We start from the raw sequence: 25,531 nt of genomic DNA, 5'->3' as shown, positions 1-25,531 counted from the left end.
GGCTGGAGTGTGCCCAGAGAAGGGCAACCCAGCCGGGGAGGGGGCTGGAGTGTGCCCAGGGAAGGGCAACCCAGCCAGGGAGGGGGCTGGAGTGTGCCCAGAGAAGGGCAACCCAGCCAGGGAAGGGGCTGGAGTGTGCCCAGAGAAGGGCAACCCAGCCGGGGAGGGGGCTGGAGTGTGCCCAGAGAAGGGCAACCCAGCCGGGGAGGGGGCTGGAGTGTGCCCAGGGAAGGGCAACCCAGCTGGGGAGGGGGCTGGAGTGTGCCCAGAGAAGGGCAACCCAGCCAGGGAAGGGGCTGGAGTGTGCCCAGAGAAGGGCAACCCAGCCGGGGAGGGGGCTGGGGTGTGCCCAGGGAAGGGCAACCCAGCCGGGGAGGGGGCTGGGGTGTGCCCAGAGAAGGGCAACCCAGCTGGGGAGGGGGCTGGAGTGTGCCCAGAGAAGGGCAACCCAGCTGGGGAGGGGGCTGGAGTGTGCCCAGAGAAGGGCAACCCAGCTGGGGAGGGGGCTGGAGTGTGCCCAGAGAAGGGCAACCCAGCCGGGGAGGGGGCTGGAGTGTGCCCAGGGAAGGGCAACCCAGCCGGGGAGGGGGCTGGAGTGTGCCCAGGGAAGGGCAACCCAGCCAGGGAGGGGGCTGGAGTGTGCCCAGAGAAGGGCAACCCAGCCAGGGAGGGGGCTGGAGTGTGCCCAGGGAAGGGCAACCCAGCCGGGGAGGGGGCTGGAGTGTGCCCAGGGAAGGGCAACCCAGCCGGGGAGGGGGCTGCAGAACAGGGCTGGGGAGGGAGGAGCAGCAGAGGGAGCTGGGGTGGTTCAGCCTGGAGAAGAGGAGGCTGGGGGGAGACCTTCTGGCTCTCCAGAGCTCCCTGAGAGGAGGCTGGAGCCAGGGGGGGGCTTGGTCTCTTCTTCCTAATTACAAGTGACAGGATAAGGGGAAATGGCCTCAAGCTGCTCCAGGGAAGGTTTGGGCTGGACATGAGGAACAATTTCTTCCTTGAAAGAAGGAAGCCCTGGACCAGGCTGCACAGGGCAGTGGTGGAGTCATCCCTGGAGGGTTTTCAGAGCCCTTTAGAAGTGGTGCTGAGGGCTATGGTTGAGTGGCGAGCTGGCAGGGCTGAGCTGGACCTGATGGCCTTGAAGGCCTTTCCCACTCTTTGATTCTATGATTTGTGACCATCTTGGAACTCCTGGAGGCCCTCAGGCTCCATCTCAGTGAGAGTGACCAGGTGGCTGGTGCCAGGGGTGGGTCAAGCATCTACGACCAGTCAGCCTCTGCTTTGTGAGTGGCCTGCTGGACCTCTGGGCTGATGTGGAGCTGCCCCAAGGGTGGCTGCTGTGCTTGCTTCTGGAAGGGTGCTCAGCTCTTGACTCAGGGCACATTGCTCAGGAGATCTGGGGAGCACGGACCCCGGAGTGCTAAGGCTTGGAAGGAACCTCCAGAGCTCACTGAATCCAACCCCTCTGCACAGCAGGAGCCCTTAGGGCAGGTCCCACAGGAGCACATCCCGGGGGGGGTTGAAGATCTGTGCAGAAGGAGACTCCACCACCTCTGTGGGCAGCCTGCTCCAGGGCTCAGCACCCTCCCAGTTGAGAAGGACTTTGCTGTGCTGAATTTGTCCTTTGCCCCTGGCCTGTCACTGGGCATCGCTGCTGAGAGCCTGGCTGCACCCTCCTGCCAGCCCCCTGCAGCCCTTGGCCCCCTGCTTGCCCCGGGCCCGCCTGCCGTGCCCTTCACCTGGTTTCTCCTCTCTCCTCGAGCATCTCATGAGCCAGGTGAGGCCGGGGGAAGGGGCAGCTGCAGGGGGTGCGGTGGTGGCCGTGGAGCGGCAGGGGGAGGCCTGCGGTGGTGCGCGCTTGCTCCCCAGCCCGGGCAGAGGAGGCGGCGCTGGCAGGGGCTTGCCGGAAGGTGGCGCTCCAGCCCCGTGGCTGCCTGGCCCCAGGGGCAGGCTGGGGCCGGGCTGGCACCCCCGGAGCTGGGCAGCACTTGACTGCTCTGAGCCTGGGGGAGGGGACCCGAGCAGAAGCGCCTCGGGGTGAGGGCTGCCTCCTGCAGTCCCACCGCGGGTTTGGTGTGCCCTGCTGTGCTCCTCTCCTGGCACTGTGCTGCCTCTGGCCTGCCTCCCATCTGCTGCAGGAGCTCTCCTGTGCAAGTGCTGCGTTGCTGGCACCAAAGCACTGCAACAGTTGGCCCGCTTTCCCTTTTGGTTTTGGGGGTGCTGTGTGTGTGTGTGAGCCTGCAGCTTGTCAGCCTCTGCCCCTGTGTGCAGCGGTAAGGATGAGCCCAGCTTGGAATCATTAAGGTTGGAAGAGACCTTTGAGCTCACCATGTCCAACTGTAACCCAGCCACCATGGCCCCAAGGGCTATACCCCATGCATTTTGTGAGCACCTCCAGCCATGGGGACTCCACCACCTCCCTGGGCAGCCTCTTCCAAGCCCTGACCACTCCTGCAGCAACGAGATGGTCCCTGATCTCCAGCTCACCCTCCCCTGGCACAGCTTCAGGCTCTTTCCTCTCATCCTATCACTGGTTACCTGGGAGAAGGGGCCAACACCAGCCTCACTCTAACCTCTTTTCAGGGAGAGAATGAGGCCTCCCCTCAGCCTTCTGCGCTGCAGGCTGAACAGCTCCCAGCTCCCTCAGCAGCCTTCTGTGTGCTGCTCTCCTTGGCAGCCTTACTGCTCTTCTCTCAGCGCCCTCCAGGCCCTCGGTGTGCTGTGGCAACCAGAGCTGAGCACAGTGCTGCAGCTGTGGCCTCACCAGGGTTTGAGTGCAGGGGCACAGTCCCTGCCCCGCTCCCACCACCCCGCTGGCTTTGCCCCAGGCCAGGCTGCCCTTGTCCTCCTTGGCCGCCTGGGCTTCGGTGCTGGATCCTCCCTGAGCCGGCCACCACCCCCCTGAACCACCTGCTGGCTCTGCACCTTGCCCTGCAGCTCCGTGCTGGAGGCCTGCTGGTGCTTGCAGCTGGCCAGGAGGGAGGTCCTGAGCGAGAGGCAGAGCCGGCTGCGGCCTTCTGCTGCGCCACACAAGCAGCGGTGCTGGGCGGGCACGGGCAGGTATTAGGTGTTCCTGAAGCAGCAAAGCCACTTCCTGAGCTCAGCAAGCACACCCTGACTCGTGGGATGGAAGTGGGCTGGAGGTGCTGCTTGGTGCTGTGCTGCCCTGCCTCCCTGTGCAGGCTTTGCTCTCTGGGTTAGCCTGCACCAGCCTCGTGTCCTCTCCCTCCTTCCCTGCGGCGTTCCCTGGCTGTGTGCTGGAGCTGAGGCTCCTTCCTCAGCCTGCCTCCAGCCTGCTTTAGCCTTTCTCCAGGGGCAAAGGAAAGCAAAAGGTGTTTGGGGGTCAGGTTTCCTGTGGGGTCAGTGAGTTTTGTTCCCAGGTTGGTTTGGTTCATTGCTGTTTCCCTTGGCTTCAGCACAGACCTTTCCCTGCTCTGGGAGGTTTCCCAGCAGGGCTCTGGCAGACCGTGGAATGGTTTGGGTTGGAAAAGCCCTCTGAGATCATCCAGGCCAAGCAGCAGCCCAGCCCCCCCATGGCCATCAAACCATGGCCATAGATGTCTTGGACACCTCCAGGCCTGGGGACTCCATCACCTCCCTGGGCAGCCTCTGCCAGGCCCTGACCCCTCTGGCACCAAAGAAACTTTGCCTCCTCTCCAACCTCAGCCTCCCCTGGCACAACTCCAGGCCAGTTCCTCCTCTTCTATCACCTGAGACTGGGGAGAAGAGACCAACCCCAACCTCCCTGCAGCCTCCCTTCAAGGAGTTGTAGAGCACTGAGGTGTCCCTCAGCCTCCTCCACACTGACCAAAACCCAGTTCCATCAGTTCCAACTCTTCTCTGTGCATCAGCTCACTGTAGGGCAGAGGGGACAGAGTCCTCACTGCTCCCCAGCACTGAAGAAGAGGCTTCACCCTGGTGACTCCTCAGCTTTGCCCTGAGCTCCAGTGTAGGGTCACCTCTCATGTGCACCCCAGCAGCTGGGGGTATGTGGCCTGCAGAGCTGGTGCTTGGGGGCAGGGTTTAGTGGAGAGCCTGCAGTGCTGGCTTGCAGGCTGGGCTGGATGATCCTGAGGGTTTCCTCCTACCACAGGCAGCTGGTGACTGTGCTTCAGAGGAGGGAGCTGCTGCTGGCTGTGTGGGCACTGTGCCTGCTGTGGGGCTGAGCTCTGGGGCAAGCTGAGGGGGTCTAGCTGCCCTTCCCAGCTGCTTGATGAAAGCCTTTGCCAGCCCTGGGTCACCTTTGCTCCTCACCTTGCCAGCCTGCAGGGGCTGGAGCCGGCCTGGCCCTTGCCCTGAGGCGGCAGCTGGGAACTTGGCTGGGGGGATGTTTTTGTGGTCACAGGCTGTGTTTGTGATGAGGCTGCCTGTACCTCTCCCCTCCTGCATGCCTTGTCTTAGCTGGCACTTCCCTCTCTCACCTTCTCCCTGCCCCAGGCCTGCTCTGCCTCTCCCCTGGGCTGCCTGGATCCAGTTCCTGCTGCCTCGCTTGGGGCTTCAGACCGAGCCCTGCGGCGGAGCCTGTCCCAGAGCCAAGTTGTTGTGACTGCTGCTGGAGCTGCAGAGCAAGAATCCTCTCCTCTGAAGCAGGGAGCTGCCTGTCCTCCTCCTGAACATCCTGGAGCCTGCATGCTGGCAGAGCAGGGCTGCTGGCAAAACACAGCTGCAGCTTCCTGCAGGCCCTGCCTGGCAGGAGGAGGGGAAGGAAGCCCAAGGCTCCAGGTCGCAGGAGGATGTCAGGGGGTGGGAGGGGACCTCTGGAGGTCCTCCTTTACATCAGCACCACAAGCAGCAAGGCCTCTCCTGGTGCTGCTGTGGCTCAGCAGTGCTGTGCTGCTCAGCTGCTCCTTCCCTCCCTGGAGGAGGGGTTGGGGAGGCTGGGAAGGCAGAGCCAGCAGCCTGCTGGGGGACCCTGCAATGAAAGCTTTATGAGGCTGTCCTGGCAGAGCAGCACAGCTCCCTGACAAACAGCTTCCCTCTTTGCAGGCAGGGCAAAGTTGAACTGATAAGCCAAGTTCTTGGAGGGGTTATGCAATCTGCAGGAGAGGAGGGCATGTGGCTCAGGGCCTGGAAAGGGTGGCAGAGCCTTGCAGCCTCGGGGTGGTGGCACCAGAGCTGCATCTGTCCTCCTCCTGCCAGCCAGTGCTGTGCTTCTCTTGGCAGGGCTCAGCACAAGGCTAGCAACAGTGAGCCAGAGTAATGATTGGAAGAGCCACCAGAATGTTCTGGGGGCACAAAGCAAATGCTGGGCTCCAGGTACAAACTTGTGTCCCACAGGAGGGTAGGGCTGGGAACAGGGAAGCAGGGGAAGCATCCAAGCCCCCAGCAGAAGAGCAGCTGCCAGCTGTTGCAAGAGTGCTGCTGCAAGTCATTAGAGAATCCCAGCTCCCAGGGTGCCAGGGGCAGGAAGGGACCTCTGGAGAGCTCCCAGTGCCAGCCCCTGCCAGAGCAGGAGCACAGCACCCAGCCCAGGGAGCACAGGAACACATCCAGACAGGGCTGGGAAGGCTCCAGAGCAGGAGACTCCACAACCTCTCTGGGCAGCCTGCTCCAGGCCTCTGGCAGCCTCCCAGCCAAGAAGTTCTTCCTCCTGCTGAGCTGGAAGCTCCTGGGCTGCAGTTTCCAGCCCTTGCCTCTTGTGCTGCCCCAGGGCACAGTGAGCAGAGCCTGGCCCTGGCCCTCCCTTCCTGCCCCCCAGCCCTCAGCTCTTGATGGCCACTGCTCAGCTCCCTCTCAGCCTTCTCCTCTGCAGCCTGCACCCCCCCAGGGCTCTCAGCCTCTCCTCACCAAGTCAAAGATACCTTTAATGAAGCTCTTCAGCCTAGAGAAGAGGCTTCAGCCTGCAAGCTGTGGGTGATGAGGTGAGAATGCATTGCCCCTGGCTAATCTCCTGGTCTCAGCTGATGCTGTTTCATCAGCTGAGGGAGACTGAGAGAGTTGGGGTTGTGCAGGCTGCAGAGGAGAAGGCTCCAGGGAGACCTTCTGGTGGCCTTCCAGGAGCTGCAGGGGGCTGCAGGAAAGCTGGGGAGGGACTTTGGAGGGGGTCAGGGAGGGCCAGGACTGGGGGGGATGGAGCAAAAGGAGAAGTGGGGAGCTGGAGATTGGCTGTGAGGAAGAAGTTGTTGGCCAGGAGGGTGGTGAGAGCCTGGCCCAGGCTGCCCAGGGAGGTGGTGGAAGCCTCCTGCTGATGCCTGGAGGTGTTTGCAGCCAGGCTGGAGGTGGCTGTGAGCAACCTGCTGTGCTGTGAGGTGTCCCTGCCCATGGCAGGGGTTGGAGCTGGCTGAGCCCTGAGCTCCCTGCCAGCCCTGGGGTTCATCCTGAGGCAGTGCCTGCACTTCACTGTCCTCTTCAACTGGGGTTCTGGTGCTTCAGAGGTGAGGAAGGTGAGAGAGCAGCTTGTGCAGGCCTGCCTCCTGCAGCTCCTCTGTGTGGAGATGCTTCTGGTCAAGAGCTGTGCTGTCATCAGTGCTGGCTGGAAGCACAGCAGTGCCAGGGGAGCAGCTTGGTGCTCCTCAAGCTCTGAGGCATCCAGTTTGGGCAACCAGAGACTCCTGCAGGAGGCTGCAAGGTGCTCAGGACATCCCCTGGGGTTTCCAGGGCTTTGTACTCATCTGGAGCTCCACATCAAAGCCTCTCAAGTGCTTCCCTTGGCTTTCTTTCTGTCTCCTTAGGCTGTTAGTCAGCCAGCAGTCAGTGGTGATACCATGGATGATAGCACTGGAAAACCAAGCTCAGTGTCCCCAGAGACCTCAGCTGGCCAGAGGATGGTGAAAGTCATGTGGAGATCAGCTAAATATAGATGGATGCTGAGAACATTCCTGGATGCTTGGATTTGAAAGGCTGCCACAAGCCTCTGTGCTGCTGGGGAGTTGTAACTCTGCTCTGCAAGGGTCTGGCTGGTCTCAGGCTAGCAGGGCCCCCCCCTCCCTGCCCCCCTCCTGGCCACCAGGGGCTTGTGGTGGCAGCCAGGACACTCTTAGCTTTCTCTTCAGCAGGGTCATGAACCTGAACACCACCCAGGTGTGCTTCCCAGTGGTGTGACCCTAGGAGAGATGCACAGAGAGGGAACCCTGAGCACACTTGGTGTGGAGACCACCACAGGCAGCATCCTGCTCATGCTGGGACTGCCTGAGCTTCAGCTGCAGCCCAGGGGGAGAGCTTCTCCTGGCCAGGAGCTGCTGCTCTGGCTTGTTGCATTCTGAGCTGGAGGCTGTGGCTCAGTTCCCTCTCTGCCTGGGACCTGAACAAGCCTCAGTCAGGCACTGAGTGCAGCTCCCCTCTGCTCTTGTGGGGCAAAAGTGGGGAGCTGGAGGTTGGCTGTGAGGAAGAAGTTGTTGGGCAGGAGGGTGCTGAGAGCCTGGCCCAGGCTGCCCAGGGAGGTGGTGGAAGCCTCCTGCTCAGCCCTGGAGGTGTTTGCAGCCAGGCTGGAGGTGGCTGTGAGCAACCTGCTGTGGGGTGAGGTGTCCCTGCCCGTGGCAGGGGTTGGAGCTGCTGAGCCCTGAGCTCCCTCCCTGCCCATTCCATGGTTCTGTGACTCTCCCAGTCCAGGACAGCTGTACCAATGCCCTTGAGATGTCTCTCAGTACCTCAGCTGCTGAGCCTCTTCTGGGTGTCCCCTCCTGCTCTTGTGTGCTTTGCAGCCTGTGCTGCTGTCCCCTAGCACTGCTTGCATCGGGGATGTGAGCAACAGAAAGCTTTGCTCGGGTCCCAGAGCCAGAGGGGTGCAGAGGTGGCTCTCAGGGCCAAGGAAGCAGCAGCACAACCAGCCTGCAGCTTTAGACTGGCCTTACTCCCCACCCTGAGGGGCTGCAGGCCCTGGCTGGGTGCTGCACTGACTGGAGGCCAAAGAACTTCAGCAGCATTTGAGGCAGGCTGCAGAGCTCAGGCTGAGTTCAGAGCCCTGCTCTGGGCCCTCTCTCATCCCAGAATAAGCACAGGGGGCTCTTGCCTCCCTGCCCCAGCCTGCCTCGAGGGCAGGTGCTGCTTTTGAGGGCACTCAGGTTAGTCTGGGTGCTGCAGTACCTTCACCCAGCCTGGAGAGCCCCTGAGCCACAGCCTGCTTCTGCTCTGCTCTGTCCAGGGGCCTGCTCTGGGCCCAGTGCTGTTCAATGTCTTCATCAAGGACAGAGGGAGTGGGATTGAGGGCAGCAGATGACCCCAGGCTGAGTGGAGGGGTTCAGGAAAGGCTGGGATGTGGCCCTTGGAGCCATGGTGGGGTTGCCAGGAGGGGCTGGGCTGGACTGGACTGGATCAGCTCTGAGATCTTGCCCAACCTGGTTGACTCTGGGGTTCTGTGACATGCCTGAGGCATGAGATCCATCCAGAGGGACTTGGACAAGCTGGGGAGGAGGTGAGCCCATGTGAGCCTGGGTGAGGGCAGCCCCTAGTAACAGTCCTGGCTGGGGGTGCAGGGCTGGAGAGCAGCCAGCACCCAGCACTGCCAGCCCAGCCCCAGCCATGCCCTGGGCTGAGCCCCAGCAGTGGGCAGCAGGGGCAGGGAGGGGATTCTGCCCCTCTGCTGTGCTCTGCTGAGACCTCCCTGCAGTGCTGGGGCAGCTCTGGAGCCCTCAGCACTGACAGGGACCTGGGGGAGCAGGGCAGGAGGAGGCCACAGCAGTGCTGGAAGGGCTCTGCTGTGAGGCCAGGCTGAGAGAGCTGGGCTTGGGCAGCCTGCAGAAGGCTCCAGGGAGACCTTCTGGTGGCCTTGCAGTGCTGAAAGAGGCTTCCAGAAAGGTGAGGACAGAGTCTGGAGCAGGGCCACTTGTGCCAGGCCAAGGGGGGATGGTTTGGACTGCAAGAGGGAGATGGAGAGTGGAGAGAAGGAGAAATGCTGGACCCTGGGGGTGGGGAGAGCCTGGCCCAGGCTGCCCAGGGAGCTGCCCAGGGAGCTGGCCATGGCTGGAGCAGGTCAGGATGTTTGTGGCTGTGGGCAGCCTGCTGGGGCTGAGCAGGGGGTTGGAGGGGCTGAGCTTGCAAGGTCCCTTCCCACCCAAAGCAGCCAGGGTGGTTCTGTGAGCCTGCCAGGCTGCTGCTGGTGGCACCAAGGCTGTCCTCATGACCCCTTGCAGAGCAGCTGTCAGCTCCAGCTTGGCCAGGCCCTGGGAGGATGCCTGAGCAAGGCAGGTCATGCAGTGTTCCCTGGTTAGTCATGCTTGTGACCACTTGCAGCATTGTTTATGGCTGCTTTGGTATCCTGGAGCAGAGAGCAGTGAAAGTCCAACCTGTCTGCTCAGCACAAGGACTCTTTGACTGGGCTGGGAGCAGGGGGAGGGAAGAGCCCTCTGGGGGGGGGGCTAGGCCTGAGTCCCTTCAGGCCAGGGTGGAAGCAGCCCCTGTGTGGAGCTCTCCTGCACTTTGGGGGCTCCTTGCTGAACAGCCTTTCCCAGCCCTCAGCCACTTTCATCTTGCCTGACTCTCCTGTTTGGTTGTTTTTCCCCTGTGCCTCTGCTTGAGGAGCTCCAACAGGAGGCAGCTCTGTGTTGGTGAGGTGCCTGCACATGGCCCCTGCTCTCTGCTCTGCTTCCTGCTGCTGCAGGGCTGGCCCCAGCTGCTTGTCCCTCAGGGTAGCCTCTCTGTTCCCTCCTGCTTGAGACCATGCCTGCAAAACAGGAGGTTCCAGGAGAGGCCTCCATGGTGATCAGGGAGGCTGGAGAGCCTCTCCTGCAAGCACAGGCTGGGAGGGTTGGGGCTGTGCAGCCTGCAGCAGAGAAGGCTGCAGGCAGAGCTGAGAGCTGCAGCTGCAGAGCTGCAGGGCAGCTGCAGGCAGGCTGGGCAGGGACTGCTGAGAAGGGGCTGTGGGGATAGGCCCAGGGGCAATGGTTTGGAGCTGGAGCAGGGCAGAGTTAGGTTGGAGCTGAGGAGGAAGCTGTGCAGAGGGAGGCTGGGGAGAGCCTGGCCCAGGCTGCCCAGGGAGGTGGTGGAGGCTCCATCCCTGCAGCCCTTCCAGCTCAGCCTGGCTGTGTCCCTGGGCAGCCTGCTGCAGCTGGAGCTGGCCCTGCTGCCTGCAGGGGGCTTGGGCAGGAGGCCCTTGGAGGGCATGCCCCAGTGCCACCAGTGCAGCTGTAGAGCTGAGCACGGTCTCTGAGCTGCTGCTGCTGGAAGGAACAATTCTCCCACCCCACACAGCCACCTCTGGGTGCTTTGCTTTGCTCTCTCTCTGTGAGTTGCTGCCCACTGCACCCTGTGCTGAGCTGCAGGAGTGAAGCTGCTGCCCCTGCTTGGCTCAGGCCTCAGGAAGCCACAAGCCAACCTCTCTCCTGCTGTGGAAGCTGCTTCTGTGCTCGCTGGCTGCTTCCTGCCCTCTAATGAGCAGCTCAGCTCCTCAGCAAGATGTTGCTGATGCTGCTCAGTACCACCTGAAGTCCTCTTTCTGTGAGCAGCACTTGCTGGAGCACACCACAGCTCAGCTTCTGAGGGGCTGGCAGGAAGAGGCAGGCAGGGCACAGCTGTGCCTGTGACACTTGGGCTGAAGATCCATGTGGTGCCCATGTCCCTGTGTGAGCAGCTCCCAGCAGGAGGGTCCTTCATGCCCTTGCCCAAGAGCCTTCTGCTGTGCTCTGTGTGGAAATGAGGTTGGGGAATTGAGAGAAGCTGCTGGCTGACCACTTAATGAGAGCTCTGCCACCACTTGGCACTGGCAGGAGCTTGTCTGGAGCTCCCCTGGGTGCTTCCTCCTCTGAACTCCTCCTGAGTGCTCCCAGAGATAGAGCTGAGGCTTGGCAGGGTCCTGCTACCTGCCTCCACCCTCTCACCAGACCATCCTGTGTCCTCCCTTCTGGGCCCAGCAGGTTGTGGTAAGACAGCAAGGGGCTGGAGAGCAGGGCTGGGGAGGAGCAGCTGGGGGGGTTCAGCCTGGAGCAGAGGAGGCTGAGGGAGACCTCCTTGCTCTCTGCAGCTCCCTGAGAGGAGGCTGAGGGAGACCTCCTTGCTCTCTGCAGCTCCCTGAGAGGAGGCTGCAGGGAGGTTGGGGCTTGGGCTCTGCTCCCCAGGCTCAGGGCACAGAAGGAGAGGACCTGGCCTGGAGCTGTGCCAGGGGAGGCTGAGGTTGGAGAGGAGGCAAAATGTCTTTGGTGCCAGAGGGGTCAGGGCCTGGCAGAGGCTGCCCAGGGAGGTGGTGGAGTCCCCATGGCTGGAGGTGTCCCAGAGCCCTGTGGCCATGGCACTGGGGGCAGAGTTTGGTGGCCAGGGTGGGGCTGGGCTGCTGCTTGGCCTGGATGCCCTTGGAGGCCTTTTCCCACCCAAAGCATTCTGTGACTCTCTAAGGCCTCTCAGTGCTGCAGGTGAGCAGCTCCTCCTGTCTGCTGCTGTGTTCCACAGCCTGCTCCTCTTAGGAGCTGCCCTGAGAACTAGTGGAGGTTCAAGTGCTCCTGGAGGGACCTGAGCATGCAGTAGCCACAAAGCCAAAACACTCAGAGCTGCTCAGACCCCCCAGAGCTGAGGAGGGTGCTGACAAAAGCTGCTTTATGAAGCAAGGAGTTGGAGGCTCCTGGGAACCTGCTGCTGCCATAACAGATGAAATGCTTTGGGCCTGGGAGGAAATGCCAGCCTAGGCAGGGCCTTGGTACAGCTGTGCTGCTGGAGGCAGATGGGTTCTTGTTGGGGCTGGCACAGGAGAGCAGGCACTGCCCCTTCCCCAGCTGAGGGGAGGCTTTCCCAGCTGCCCTGGCACTGGGAGCTTTGGCCTCAGTCACAGCTGACTGAGCCCTGCCTGTTTTGTCCTGGGGTGAAGCAGGGACTGGATGTGAGTTAAGCCTGGCCTGGCCTTGCTTGGAGGAAATGGGAGCCATCAGGGAGGATTAGGCAGTGGGGCTGCTGTCTGCCTGGCCCTGGCAGGCACAAGAAGACCTTTGTCCTGCTGCAGCTCTCTGCCTGTGAAGGTTTGAGATGCTGTGGCAAGTGGTGAGTGGGAGATGTGCTCTGCCTCGAGCGTGGTCCCTGCTGCAGGCATCTGCCCTGCTCTGACAGGGAGCTGTGGGCACTTGGGGTGGGTGAAGCTCAAGCCAGCTGGTGCTGAGCCTCCCTGGGAGCCTTGGCACTTGGGCTCTGTGTTCCCTCAGGCTGGCCTGAGGCAGCAAGTGAGGAGGGCTGCCTGGTCCAGAGTGAGGTGGCCCTGCCTGTGGCGGCAGGGCTGGGACTGGATGAGCCTTGAGGACCCTTCCCAGCCTGGCAGCTCTGTGACTGTGTGCACTGGGGGCAGCCAGCCCTTGCTCCCTGGCAGTGGAAGCAAGCTGGGCTGTCCTTCCTGGCACCATGCTGTGGCAGCAGGAGCTCCTCACACAGGAATCACAGGATGGCAGGGCTTGGGAGATGGAGTCCAAGCCCCTGCAAAGCAGGGTCACCCAGGGCACTCACCCAGGAGCTCATCCAGGTGGGTTTGGGAAGCCCCCAGGGAAAGAGACTCAGACTGAAGAGGCTCAGACTTGGGCTGCTGGCCCCAAAGCTGGCAGTGGCTAAGCTGGCCTGGGGGAGGGGGCATGGCTGAGCTTGGTGTGCCTCCAGCAGGCCAGGAGCTGTGCTGGGAGGAGAAGGGGCAGCAGGGACTTGCCCTCAGTTCCTCTTGCATGGTTGGCTCTGGCTGGGCCCCTTGCCAGTTGCAGGTAGCTTGCAGAGAGCCAGATCCATGCAGAGCTGGGAGCAGGAGGGAGGTCACCCTGGGCTGAGCACCTTGCCTTGCCTCTTCCTTCACTCTGGGCAGGGTGAGGAAACAAACTGGCTCTGTCCCTGCCTTGTTGCCTTGCTGTGGGGAGAGTAATCCTGTGGGTGGCCTTTGCTCCAAGCCACTGTGTTGCCCTAAGCAAGCTGGCACCTTTGAGGGCAGATGGTGGGGATAAGACCCAATCTACTCTCTCCTTGGTCTGCTGTGCCTCCTGGAGCTGCTGGGCTGTGCAAGATGCTTGTGATTGCCAGGACCCAGCTGCTTGCTGCAGGGGACATACCCCCAGGCCTCACAAGCAGGCCCTTCTTGCTGCCCTGGAGATTGCAATCAGCTCCATGGTGAGGGCTGCACAAACAGGGAGGGGGAGGGTAATGACCTGCTGGGTTGAAGGGCAAAAGGAGGATTCCTGGGTGGGAATTGCCCTGGTGCCAGGTGGAAGGGCCCTGCACAGGTAGGCTGCCAGCACAGGAAGGCTCTCTGCAGAAGCCACAGGGGCAGGATGTGCCTTACCCAGCCCTGCAGCGTGGAGGGAAGGGCAGCAGCAGCTGCTGGAGGAAGTCAGGGCTGGATTTGTTCAGGGATGTGCCCTTTGAGCCTGTTTGAGAGCCCATCTCATAAACACTGCCCCAGGCTGCCCTGAACCAGCTCCTGCCAGGCCCTTGCTGTGCTTCAGAGGGAAACACACTGCAGGTTAGCTGGGAGAGAGCAGCAGCATCCCAGTGCCTGGCTGGGGAGCAGGGCCCCTTGCCCTGAGTCCCTCTTTGCTGGCCTTAAGTTCCCTCTCCTCAGCACCCAGGAGCTCAGGGGCAGCCTGAACTCCAGCAGAGCTCCAGCTGTGCACAGCTCCTTCTGCTTCAGGCCTCACCTCCTTTGCTCTGGGCTGAGCAGGAGGTGTTAAGGGGAGGCCTTGCTGGCCCTCCATGGGCAGGGTGCCTCTTCCTGAGGATGGGATGGAGATCATCCAGAGGCACCTGGGCAGGCTGAGAGGTGGTGCCCAGGGGAACCTCCTGAGGTCCAACAAGAGCAAGGGCAGGGCTCTGCACCTGGGCCAGAGCAATCCTCACTGGCAGTGCAGGCTGGGGGAGCAGGGGGGAGAAAGCAGCCCTGAGGAGAAGGCCTTGGGGGTGCTGGTGGGGGAGAAGCTGGGCAGGAGCAGGCAGGGGGAGACTGCAGCCCAGAAGGCAAATCCCAGCCTGGGCTGCAGCCAAAGCAGCACTGCCAGCAGAGCCAGAGAGGGGATTCTGCCTCTGCCCTGCTCAGACCTCCCCTGCAGTGCTGGGGGCAGCTCTGGAGCCCTCAGCACAGGGAGGGCCTGGAGCTGAGGGAGAGGCTCCAGAGGAGGCCAGGAGAATGCTCAGGGGCTTGGAGCAGCTCTGCTGGGAGGCCAGGCTGAGGGAGCTGGGGGTGTTCAGCCTGGAGAGGAGAAGGCTCCAGGGAGACCTCAGAGCAGCCTGCCAGGAGCTGAAGGGAGCTACAGGAGGGATGGAGAGAGACTGTTCCCCAAGGCCTGCAGGGCCAGGCCCAGGGGCAATGGCTTCAGCCTGGAGCAGAGCAGATTGAGACTGGATGTGAGGAACAAGTTCTTTACTCTGAGGCTGGTGGAACACTGGCACAGGCTGCCCAGGGAGGTGGTTGGGATCCCATGCCTGGAGACATTCCAGGTGAGGCTGGGGAGGGCTGTGGGCAGCCTGCCCCAGCTGGGGAGGTCCCTGCTGGGTGCAGGGGCTGGGGCTGGAGGAGCTTTGGGGTCCCCTCCAGCCTGCACCGTTGGGTGCTGCTGCACCGCAGCTGTGCGCCAGCCGGGGCCAGGCGCTGGGCTGTGCAGGGCTGAGCTTGACCAGGCCTCCCCTTGCCTCCCTGCAGGTACAGCTACATGATTGACAATGTCATCCTGCTCATCACGGGCACCCTGCACCAGAGGGCCATCTCTGAGCTGGTGCCCAAGTGCCACCCCCTGGGCAGCTTCGAGCAGATGGAGGCTGTGAACATCGCCCAGACGCCGGCGGAGCTCTACAATGCCATCCTGGTGGACACCCCCCTGGGTGAGCACAGCCTCCCAGACACCCCTCTCTGCCCCCACAGCAGGAGCCCTTTGCTCTTGGAGGGTAGCTAGGGCCAGCTAAGCCTGCTCTGCTCAGCCCTCCCCTGCAGTGCTGGGGGCAGCTCTGGAGCCCTCAGCACAGGGAGGGCCTGGAGCTGAGGGAGAGGCTCCAGAGGAGGCCAGGAGAATGCTCAGGGGCTTGGAGCAGCTCTGCTGGGAGGCCAGGCTGAGGGAGCTGGGGGTGTTCAGCCTGGAGAGGAGAAGGCTCCAGGGAGACCTCAGAGCTGCTGCCAGGAGCTGAAGGGAGCTACAGGAGGGATGGAGAGAGACTGTTCCCCAAGGCCTGCAGGGCCAGGCCCAGGGGCAATGGCTTCAGCCTGGAGCAGAGCAGATTGGGATTGGATGTGAGGAACAAGTTCTGCAGCAGGAGGCTGCTGGAACACTGGCACAGGCTGCCCAGGGAGGTGGTTGGGATCCCAGCTCTGGAGATCCTCAAGGTGAGGCTGGAGAAGGCTCTGGGCAGCCTGATGCAGCTGGGGATGTCCCTGCTGGGTGCTGGGGGTTGGACTGGGTGAGCCTGGGAGCTCCCTTCCAGCCTGGAGCATTCTGTGCTGCTGTGTTGTGCTGCAGGCACACAGTGGTGAGGGGCAGTGCCTGTGCTGGCTGTCCTGGGCCATTTGTCCCTCTGTATCCTTCAACAAATGTCCAAACCAGCCTTCAGGCTGCTGAGGACCTGGGAGCCCTGGTGGACAACAAGTGATCCATGGGACAGCAATGTGCCCTGGGGGCCAAGGAGGCCAACAGGATCCTGGGGTGCATTAAGAAAGGAGTCCAGTAGAGGGAGGGAGCTTCTCCTCCCCCTCTGCTCTGCCCTGGGGAGGCCACAGCTGGAACCCTGCCTCCAGCTCTGGGCTCCCCAGCTCCAGAGGGACAGGGAGCTGCTGCAGAGAGGCCAAGGCAGGGCTGCAAGGCTGCTGAAGGGACTGCAGCACTGCCTGGGCAGGAGAGGCTGAGAGCCCTGGGGGGGTGCAGGCTGCAGAGGAGAAGGCTGAGAGGGAGCTGAGCAATGGCCATCAAGAGCTGAGGGCTGGGGGGCAGGAAGGGAGGGCCAGGGCCAGGCTCTGCTCACTGTGCCCTGGGGCAGCACAAGAGCCAAGGGCTGGAAACTGCAGCCCAGGAGCTTCCAGCTCAGCAGGAGGAAGAACTTCTTGGCTGGGAGGCTGCCAGAGGCCTGGAGCAGGCTGCCCAGAGAGGTTGTGGAGTCTCCTGCTCTGGAGCCTGTGCAGCCCTGCCTGGAGGTGTTCCTGTGCCCCCTGGGCTGGGTGCTGTGCTCCTGCTCTGGCAGGGGGCTGGCACTGGGAGCTCTCCAGAGGTCCCTTCCAGCCCCTGCCATCCTTTGAGCCTGTGAGGAGTTTGGTTTGTGTGAGCTGTTGTGGCAGGGCAGGTGGAGTTGGATCTGCTCTGCCAGACCTGTCTATTGCTCAGCCCAGCTGTGCTCTGAGGCTGATGAAAATCCCTCCAGAACAAGGAATATTCTTTGTGTACTGACTCAAATAACCCCAGGGGCCAGGAGGAAAAGGAATGTCCCAAAGCCTTCCCAAGCTCTTTGGGGAGCAGCCTCAGGGCTTCCCAAGGGCCTCATGGCAGCTGGGCAGACAGATGTGTTCCTCAGAGGCACAAGGTGTAGGAGGTGGCTCTGGAGAGAGCGTGGTAGGAGAGGGGGTCAGAGGAACCCTGGCTGGGTTTAGCCTCTGTGGGCAGAGCTGGGATGGGGGAGCCCTGAGGCAGGGATTCAGCACTCTGCTGGGCTTGTGCACAGAGCAGAGCTCTCTAAGCCAGCTGTCAGCATGGGTAGGTGCAGCTGGGTTTGGACTGAGGGAGCTTTTGCAAGTGCTCTGTGTGATGATGGGGCAAGGGAAGTACTTGTCAGGGAGGAAGGCCTGGCCAGGTGGAGCCCAGCAAAGGAGGGAAGAGATGGCTCAAGAACCAGACTTGCTGTGGTTAGAAAAGACCTTTGGGATCCTTGAGCCCAACCAATCTCCAGCTCTGCCAGGCCTGGTGCTAAACCACTGCCCTCAGCACCACATCTCTGAGGCCTTTGAACACCTCCAGGGATGGAGATTCAACCATCCCCCTGGGCAGCCTCTTCCAGTCTTTGAGAAGCCTCTCAGGGCAGAAGTTTCTTCTGATGTCCAACCTAAGCCTCCCCTGGGGCAGCTTGAGGCTGTTGTCTCCTCTCCTCCTGTCCCTTGTTCCCTGGGAGCAGAGCCCAACCCCCACCTGGCTCTCAGCTCGCTCCCAGGGAGCTGCAGAGAGCAAGGAGGTCTCCCTCAGCCTCCTCTGCTCCACACCAAACCCCCCCCCGGGCCCTCAGCTGTCCCTCCCCAGCCCTCTCCTCCAGACCCTTCCCCAGCTTGGTTCCTCTTCTCTGGACCTGCTTCAGCTCCTCAGAGCCCTTCTGGGAGTGAGGAGCCCAAAACTGAGCCCAGGATTCAAGGTGTGACCTCCCCAGTGTCTAGCAGAGAGGGACAATCCCTGCCCTGCCCCTGCTGCCCACAGCATTGCTGCTCCAGGCCAGGCTGCTGCTGCCCTTCCTGCCCACCTGGGCACCCCCTGGGCTCAGCTCCAGCTGCTGCCACCCAGCACCCCCAGGGCTGGAGTGTTCAGGAGATAGTTGTGAGCCAAGAGCAGGACCTGACACTTGGCCTTGCTGAGCCTCAGAGAGTTGGGCTGAGGCCATCCTGGGTCCAGCCTGGGCAGGTCTGGGCCGCGAGGTGGGAGAGCAGTGCAGCAGGAGAAGCAGAGCTCTGCATGCAGCTGGGTGAGGCCTGCTGTAAGGATGGTGAGTGGGAAGAGTATTTCAAAGCTAGCTACTGCAAGGCCTTAAAGCTTCCAGCTGTGTGTGGAGTGCAGATGCCCCCCTTCAGGCTGGTGAGGTGGTTCTGGAGAGCCTGGCTGGCAGTTGAGGCTCTTTGCCTCCACGTCCCCCAAGCCACCTCCTGCTGCCGAGGCTGCCTTCCTCTCCAGACCTCTGCCCTGGCCGTGCCCTCCAGGCCTGGGTCCCATCTAGTGTGGCATTTCTGCAGCAGCAGGACATGGGGAGTAGCTGTGTTGCCTAAACAAGCAGGCATGTGGGCTCCAGTTGTTTAACTTGCACTCTTTCCAGTGACCACACGCAGAGGAGCAGCAGCTCTGCCTCCTCCAGGGCTGGGGGTAGCGACGTGGCTTGGGAGGAATGCCTAACCCCAGATGGCCCTTCCTAGGTTAGCAGGGCAGAGGAAGGCTGCTGCTAGCCTAATTTGGGACCCTGGAAGGCCAGCAACTGAAATAGCTCTGCTCTCATTCCTCTGCCTCTCTGAAGTAGCCACTGCTCAGCTATCCAGGCCAGCCCGAGGAGCCCTGCGCTCCAAACCGGTCCTGGCACTCTCCTCCTTGCCAGGCGGCTCCTCCAGCCACGTGGCATCTCATGAGGAAGCTTCTGCAGGGCCTGAGCCCTGCTCAGGGCTCTCCAGAGGCACAGTGGGGCTGCTGGCATGGCAGGGGGGCTGCAGCTGCACGAGTGGTGCAGCGCCCAGGGTGGGAGGCTGCAGCCCAGCTGCCGGGGGGCTCCGAGCAGAGGCCTGGGTGCGAGCGGCAGCCGCTGGCCGCGGCCGGGCGAGCCCAGGGAGATCACAGTGCTCCCTGGAGCAAGCTCAGCAAAGCTGGCTGCTGAGGGAGGCTTGAAGCAGGCCTGAAAGTGCCTTCCCAGGGGTGGGTTTTCCTGGGCTGCAGTTGTGCCAGCAGCCCTCCAAGAGCTGCCTTTGTCCTCGGCTTGCGGCACCCCGGGTCGAGTCTGAAGTCTGCTTTTGGGGTAGCGACAACTTCTCAGCTGCCCCTCCCAGGAGTGCTCTGCCAGCTGGTGAGCATCCTCCCAAAGGCCACTGCTGTGCCCTGCCTCCTGCTGCTCACCTCCATCTGCAGGAATGCAGAGCCCTGGGAGATGCAGGGAGTGGGGCTGCTGCCCCTGAGAAGGGAAATCGGCTCCTGACCCCAATAGGCAGGGGCTGGGGGGGGCTCTGGTGTCACCTTTAATCCAACTGAGGTGATGGAGGAGGAGGAGGAGGGAGAGGCTCCATCTCCCTCAGGACCTGGTGGCTGCTGTCTGGCAGATGCTTCAGCTGTGCTGCCTCGCTGCAGCAGCAGTTCAGAAGCTGCCTGCATCTGGGAACAGTTTGGGTTTCGCTGCTTCTGAGAGCAGGCAGCTCTGGCCCTGCTGCTCGGGGGCTCAAGCTGAGGGTTTCTGCTGAGAACAAGGCTGTGGGGGAAGGCTGTTTGTCATGGGAGAGCCCCCAGAAAAGCTTGTGGCCCTGGGGAGCCGTGGTGGAGCCTGAGGTTTGAGTCATGGCAATTTGGTGGCTGCTGAAGATAAAAGGGCCTGGCCCAGGAGGCAGAAGCTCGGCGCAGAGCGTGCCTCTGCCTGGTATTGTGGAGGGCTCTGGGAAGTGCTGGCCCTGGGTCTGCTGAGGACAATGCTCACTCTGGCTGTGGCTCTCTTGCAGCTGCTTTCTTCCAAGACTGCATCTCTGAGCAGGACCTGGATGAAATGAACATTGAGATCATTCGAAACACACTCTACAAGGTGAGACCTCTCTGGGGAGGGGAGAAGGCTCTGCAGGTCCCTGCTTGGCCCTGGGCTGGCTGCAGCTCTGGCTTAGGTCTGGAGCTCCAGCCTGGACTGCCTTTCCTCAGCCAGGGGCAGGAGGCTGTTTTCCTCTTGGAGGAGACTGAAGGTTTTTCCTTCTTTCTTCCTGGTAGTGGTGACAGAGCAAATGTGACCAAGAACAAGTAGCATCCGTTGGAAAGGAAAGAGGGCTCCTTGGAGGGGCCTGGCAGCCCATCCCCCAGCTCTGCAGGGTCAGGCCACCAGAGCTAGGCAGAGCAAGGGCTTCTTTGGAGCTGTCAGGCTCTCAGGAGTGTGTCCAAGAGGTTTTGCAGCAGTTTCCTCAGGCCCCCAGGCAGGCAGGAGAAGGCTTCTCCTTAACCTGCATGAGTTCAGACTTGCAGGCAACATGCAGAGGGCTGAAGTGGCTGGATCCTAACCTTGGTTGAAGGGCTTACCCAGGCAGGGGCCTCTGCCCTGAGCTCTCTCAGAAGAGCTTCAGAAGAGCCTGCCCAAGCCTCCTGGGGTGGTGGTTAGGTGCTCTTGGTAGGGCGGTGTGAAAGGTAGAGGAGGTGATTGGCACAGGGAAGAGGAGAGGCTAAGGATCTCCTTGTCCTGGTCCTGCTGTCTCCTTTGCAGGCCTCATCTGGTTCTAGCTGGCTGCATCAGAGCAGAGGTTTATGTGCAGGCTGTGGCTATCACTCCATCTCTGCTCTGTGGATGGAAGGTGGGATGCAAGATTGCATCTGCCGGCGGTGTGCTGGCCGGTCACAGCCAGCCTGCAGGTGCTGTGACCTCTGCTGCCCAAGGAAGCCTTCCAGGGCCTCTTTGGAGAGCCAGAGAGCAGGTCAGGCGTGAAGGGGAGGCAGCAGCAGGAGGGCAGAAGGAGCTGAGCTGCCTCTTGGCCTTCCCACCCTGCCTGCAGCCTCCGACGTGCACTGGGCTGGGGAGAGGCAGGGCTGGTGCAGAGCTCTGTGCCGAGGGGAGGCAGAGGTGGGGAGGCAGGGAGCAGAGTGAGTGCAGGGCTAGCTAAGAGTCTGGGGCTGAGAGGCATCTCCTTGGGTCCCTGCTGCCATCTCATTTCCCATCTCCTTTCTGAGGCCTGCATTCTCCTTCTCCTGCTCCCAACTGGCCCTGAGCCTGCAGAGTGCCCTCGTGGCCAAGAAGCCAGTGGTGGTCTGGGGGCATTAGAGTGAGGCTGGCAGGCTGAGGAAGGTTCTCCTCCCCCTCTTCTCCTCCTCCTCTGCCCTGGGGAAGCCACATGTGGAAGGCTGTGTCCAGTTCTGGGCTCCCCAGTACAAGAGAGACAGGGAGTAAGGTCCTTTGCCTGTGTCCTTGTTCCTGGGCTAACTCCCAGGCTGATGCTCGGTGCTCTCCTGCACTGGAGCAGCAGCAGGGGCTGGGGCTGGTGTTTCCTGTGATGTTCAGCAGTGTCCTCTTGCCCTGTGTGATGACAAATATTTACAGAGCACAGCATCCAGGTGCTTTCCCAGGGCAGAGGGTGGCCAACACCTGCAGGTTTGCTCCATTGTCAGCCTGGGAGCTGCTGTGACACGACCCTGAAAGGGTTGGGTTGGAAGGGGCCTCTGAAGCTCAGCCAGCTCCAGCCCCCTGCCATGGGCAGGGACCCTTCCCCCCAGCCCAGGCTGCCCAAGGCCTCATCCAGCCTGGCCTGGAACACCTCCAGGGAGGGGACAGCCACCACCTTCCTGAGCAACCTGCTCCAGTGCCTCCTCACCCTCACTCTTAAGAACTTCTTCCTCATCTCCATTCTCAACCTGCCCTCCCCCAGCTTCCCTCCCAGCCTCAGCACCAGCCCTGCTGCCTCAGCCTGGGCTCATTCCCATCCCTCTGGGGGGGACTCCGCTGGCAGCTCTGTCCAGGGAGGTGTTGTGTCACACCATCACTTCTTCTGAGAAAGTTCTTGTGTGTGTCTGCTGGGTTTTTTTTTTGCTGAGCTTAGCCACCCTGGGCTGCCCCTGGGAGCTGCAGTCACATCCAGCTGGGCTCTGCTCCACCTCCAGCAGGGGTTTGCGTTCCTGCAGGCGCCGCGGCCGCCGCTGCAGCGCTGGGCTCGGGATGGGGAGCAAGAGGCTGCAGTGCTGAGCAGGGAGTTGCAGAGCAGGGCTGGTTTGCTTCACAGCTGTCCTGTCTCATCTCCTGACTGCTTACACAGCTCTCCTCGCCGAGCAGGGGCCTTGTGTGGCTTGGCATGGGCCTGCAGGCCGGGGTGGGAGCAGGAAACCACGTGAGGAGGCTTCACTGACTGCTTGGGAGTCAGGCGACTCCAGAGGAGCAAAACAGCCCTTCCCCTGCCTGCCTGCCTGCCCTGCCTGCAGGAAGCTCATGCAGTTGCCTGAGCAAAGCCCAACCACAACCCTTGGTGTCTCCAGCTCCTGGGGAAGCGGCATCCCTCGTGTGGGCTTGGGTTCACCCGGGGTGAGAGTGCCTGAGCTGTCTTCGAAGGCATCTAGGAGCATCCCAGCCCTGCTGGCTGTCCTCTGCTCTGTGGCCCTGTGGGGTAGGAGGTGAAGCTATGTAGAAGAGTGCTCACCTGCCCTCTCCCTTCCAGGCTTACCTGGAGTCCTTCTACAAGTTCTGCAAGGTGCTGGGAGGTACCACGGCCGATGCCATGTGCCCGATCCTGGAGGTGGGTCTGGCTGTGTCCCTGGCTGGGCAGTATTGGGGTGCTGCTGCTCTGTGCCCAGGCCCAGGCTGCCTGCCAGCAGGAGAGGCTCCAGGTGCTCCTCAGCATGCCCCCCATGCACCTTCTGCTTGCCCACTGGGCAGGAGCACACTGCCTGCACCTGGTGCTGGGCAGGTCGGGGTCCCCAGGCCTGATCTCCATAGAGCCCCAGACTGGTTTGGGTGGGAGGGGAACTTGCAGGGTGATCCAGTCCAACTCTCCTGCACCCAGCAGGGACAGCTGCAGCTACAGCAGGCTGCTCACAGCCCCAACCAACCTCTCCTGCCATGGTGCCAGCCATGGGGCAGCTCCCATGGCAGCCTGGGCCAGGCTCTCCCCACCCTCAGGGTCCAACATTTCTCCTTCTCTCCACTCTCCATCTCTCTCTTGCAGTTCAAACCACCCCGCCTTGGCCTGGCACAAGTGGCCCTGCTCCAAACCCTGGCCCCAGCTCTCTGAGAGTCCCTTCCAGCACTGCAAGGCCACCAGAAGGTCTCCCTGGAGCCTTCTCTTCTCCAGGCTGCCCAAGCCCAACTCTCTCATCCTGGCCTCACAGCAGAGGGCTTCCAGCCCTGCTGTGGCCTCCTCCTGCCCTGCTCCCCCAGGTCCCTGTCTGTGCTGAGGGCTCCAGAGGTGGACACAGTAGTGCAAATCTTACCAGGTGCTGAGACTTCTGTTGCCTTCATGGCAACACCTTTGTTCTCCCCCATGGCTGAGGAGCAGGGGAGGCAGCAGAGCTGTTCAGCACATGGCCTGCCTCCAGGCCAAGGCCTGCTGGGGGGAGTGCAGGGCTGAGGGCTGAGAGAGACTCCTTGCCCTGGGCAGGGCTCTGCTGGGTGAGTTGGCTCCTGCCTGTTGTCCTGGGGATTTCCTCACCCCACTGCTCCTCAGGCATCAGCCACACTGGGAGCCTGCTGGTGTGGGCTGCCCTGGCAGAGCTCAGTGTGTCCCAGGGCAGCTCCTGCACTGCTGCCTGCTGGAGGGGCTCTGCTGGGAGCAGGGCTGGTGGCTGGCAGCCACGCTGCACCCTGAGCTGCCTCTCTCTCTGCTGCAGTTCGAAGCTGACCGGAGAGCCTTCATCATCACCATCAACTCCTTTGGCACTGAGCTGTCCAAGGAGGACAGAGCCAAGCTCTTCCCACACTGTGGCAAGCTCTACCCTGAGGGCCTGGCCCAGCTGGCCAGGGCAGATGACTATGAACAAGTCAAAAACGTTGCTGACTACTACCCTGTGAGTGCCTTGGGACTGTGGGGACCTGCTCTGGGTCAGAGCTTCCTGGGGCTGTGGTGGGGGCTGGGGGGGGTGGGGGTGGGCCCTTGCCTGCTGCTGCCTGGCCAGGGAACAGTTTGGTTTGTCAGTGCAGCAGTGACAGGCAGTCCAGGTGTGTCCTCTGTGCCCCATCCCAGGGGGTAGGGAGTGCCCTGCCCACCAGACCCCTGTGTGCCAGCAGTGAGGTGGAAACACTGCTGCTCCTCTGGTGGCTCTGAGCTCTGCTTCAGTCCCAGGGAAGCACTGACTTTGGGGGACACCCTGGGGTGGGTCTGGTGTCCTTGTGCATGGCTGGGGCCCTGTCTGGAGTCAGAGCTCGGTGTCCCTGACCCAAATGCTCTCCTCTGTACATGGAGGGGTCTGTCCCTGGAGCATCCCTTCCTACAGCTTTGGGAAGGGATGAGGTCTCTGCCTGGGGGAGCTCACAGATGGAATGAAGAGGTTCTCTGTCTCTCTGGGGATTGCCTGCAGCCTTCTCCATGTCCTCTGCTGACCTGCCCTGCTGGCTGGGGTGTCTGCTTGACACAGCCCCCAAATGCTGCTGAGCTTGGAGGGCTTTGGGTGGATCCTCTCATGTCCTCTTGCAGGAGTACAAGCTGCTCTTCGAAGGGGCTGGCAGCAACCCTGGGGACAAGACCCTTGAAGACAGGTTCTTCGAGCACGAGGTGAGTGAGCCCCAAGGCACCTTCTGGAACGTTCTGCCTGTGCCACTGACAGAGCCCAGGCTAGAAGCAAGCTGGTTGTGAGCCCTGGCTGCAGTGCTGTGGCTGAGCAGACCTCGGGGGGGGGGTGGGGGGGAAGGAAAAGGATGGGGCTGGGCTGTTCCCAAGGAGGGAGCGGCGTCCACAGCTCCGTCTGCTCCCCCCAGGCAAGAGGAGAGCGGGGTGGGAGGCCAGCCTGGGGCTGCTGGTGGACATTTGCTCCCCCCCCCAGCAAAACCAGAGCATAATGATGGGGGCCAGGCGTAAGTTTTGCCCCCTCCTCACTGCCAGAGCCCATCCTGAGCCCCGTGCCGTAGCTTAGAGCTGCCCCCAGCCCCTGGGGCTCTGCGGCTGCCCCCCGCGCTGAGCCTGCCGGGCAGGGCAGGCGCCTCCGAGCCGCTCTGAGGCTCGCCCTTGACCTGCCGGCGGCGGTGCACAGGTGCTGGCACGTGCTGTGTGGGCTCTCCACCCCAGGTGAAGCTGAACAAGCTGGCCTTCCTCAACCAGTTCCACTTCGGGGTCTTCTACGCCTTCGTGAAGCTGAAGGAGCAGGAGTGCCGCAACATCGTCTGGATCGCCGAGTGCATCGCCCAGCGCCACCGCGCCAAGATCGACAACTACATCCCCATCTTCTGAGCCCTGCCCCGGCTCCCAGCCCCCTGCCTGCAGCCCAGGCCACCCCCTCTCAGCTCCCCCCCCTTGCCCAGCCCGCAGGCTGCCCCCTGCCTGGGCCGAGGATCTGTACAGTTAAGTTATTGCCGAGCCGAAGCTGCGTGTGCCGCGAGGGGGGCCGGAGGGAGCGGCGGCTCCTGCGTGGCAGCGGGGCCACCTCCTGTCCTCCCTCCTGTAGTCCCTGTGTTGCTGTCCTCATCTCTCTGTGCTTGTGCTGCTAGAGCAAGCGCCGGCAGGGCTGCTGCTGCTGCCTCCCAGGGGTTCCCGGCGCTGCCGAGGCGCGCTGCAGGCCTGCCGTGGCTTGGGGGCTCCCTCTGCCTCCCAGCCAGAGGGTGGTTTGGCCGTGCTGCTGTGCAATGCCTCTGCCCTCCCCTGGAGCTAGCCCTGACCTGGCAGAGCTCAGCAGCCCTGGCTGGGGCGGGGGTGGAGCCCATAGGCAGAGCCTGAGCGCCGGTGGAGCACTTTCCTCCCTGCTGCAGCAGCCTCACTGCTACCACAGCCTTGCTCTGACCTCAGGAGCAGCTCTCCCGGTGTTCCTTCCTGCCCTGCAGCTTGAAAGGCTTCCAGAAGCTGGCCAAGCTCCTTCCCCTCCCTGAAGGACCTCCAGCTTGGAGTTTACTGTCACAATCATGCAAGACTTGGGGCTCTCAGGCTGCTGCTGCACCACCCCAGGGCTGGCACCATCTCCCCTGCGCAGGAGCTCCAGGCTGGTGCTGCCAGGGAACTGTGTGGGCACAGCTGACCCTGGGGTCTGGCTTCATTTGGTCACCCTGATGAGTGCAGCTGTTGGCACAGGTGTCCCACACCCTCTGCCTGTCTGTGGATAAAGGGTGGGAGCCAAGCCCTGGGCATGGCATGCCAGCCCTGCTCCCTGCT

General features: G+C 62.3%; 1 protein-coding gene across 1 annotated transcript in view; it reads left to right on the top strand.

Moving 5' to 3' along the window:
- Window positions 1-24,670, top strand: part of ATP6V0D1 (ATPase H+ transporting V0 subunit d1) — a 41,910-nt gene extending 17,240 nt beyond the window's left edge. The window contains exons 3-8 of the mRNA XM_054170139.1: window positions 14,510-14,688; window positions 19,226-19,305; window positions 21,899-21,976; window positions 23,067-23,243; window positions 23,870-23,947; window positions 24,458-24,670. Coding sequence (XP_054026114.1) covers window positions 14,510-14,688; window positions 19,226-19,305; window positions 21,899-21,976; window positions 23,067-23,243; window positions 23,870-23,947; window positions 24,458-24,619 — 754 coding nt within the window. The 3' untranslated portion in view covers window positions 24,620-24,670. The remainder of the gene's footprint in view (window positions 1-14,509; window positions 14,689-19,225; window positions 19,306-21,898; window positions 21,977-23,066; window positions 23,244-23,869; window positions 23,948-24,457) is intronic.
- The last annotated feature ends 861 nt before the right edge of the window (window positions 24,671-25,531 follow it).

Source organism: Dryobates pubescens, chromosome 19, assembly GCF_014839835.1.
Source record: "Dryobates pubescens isolate bDryPub1 chromosome 19, bDryPub1.pri, whole genome shotgun sequence".
Classification (NCBI taxonomy): domain Eukaryota; kingdom Metazoa; phylum Chordata; class Aves; order Piciformes; family Picidae; genus Dryobates; species Dryobates pubescens.
Note: the sequence above shows the minus strand (reverse complement) of the source record. Positions and strands in the feature narration are given on the sequence as shown.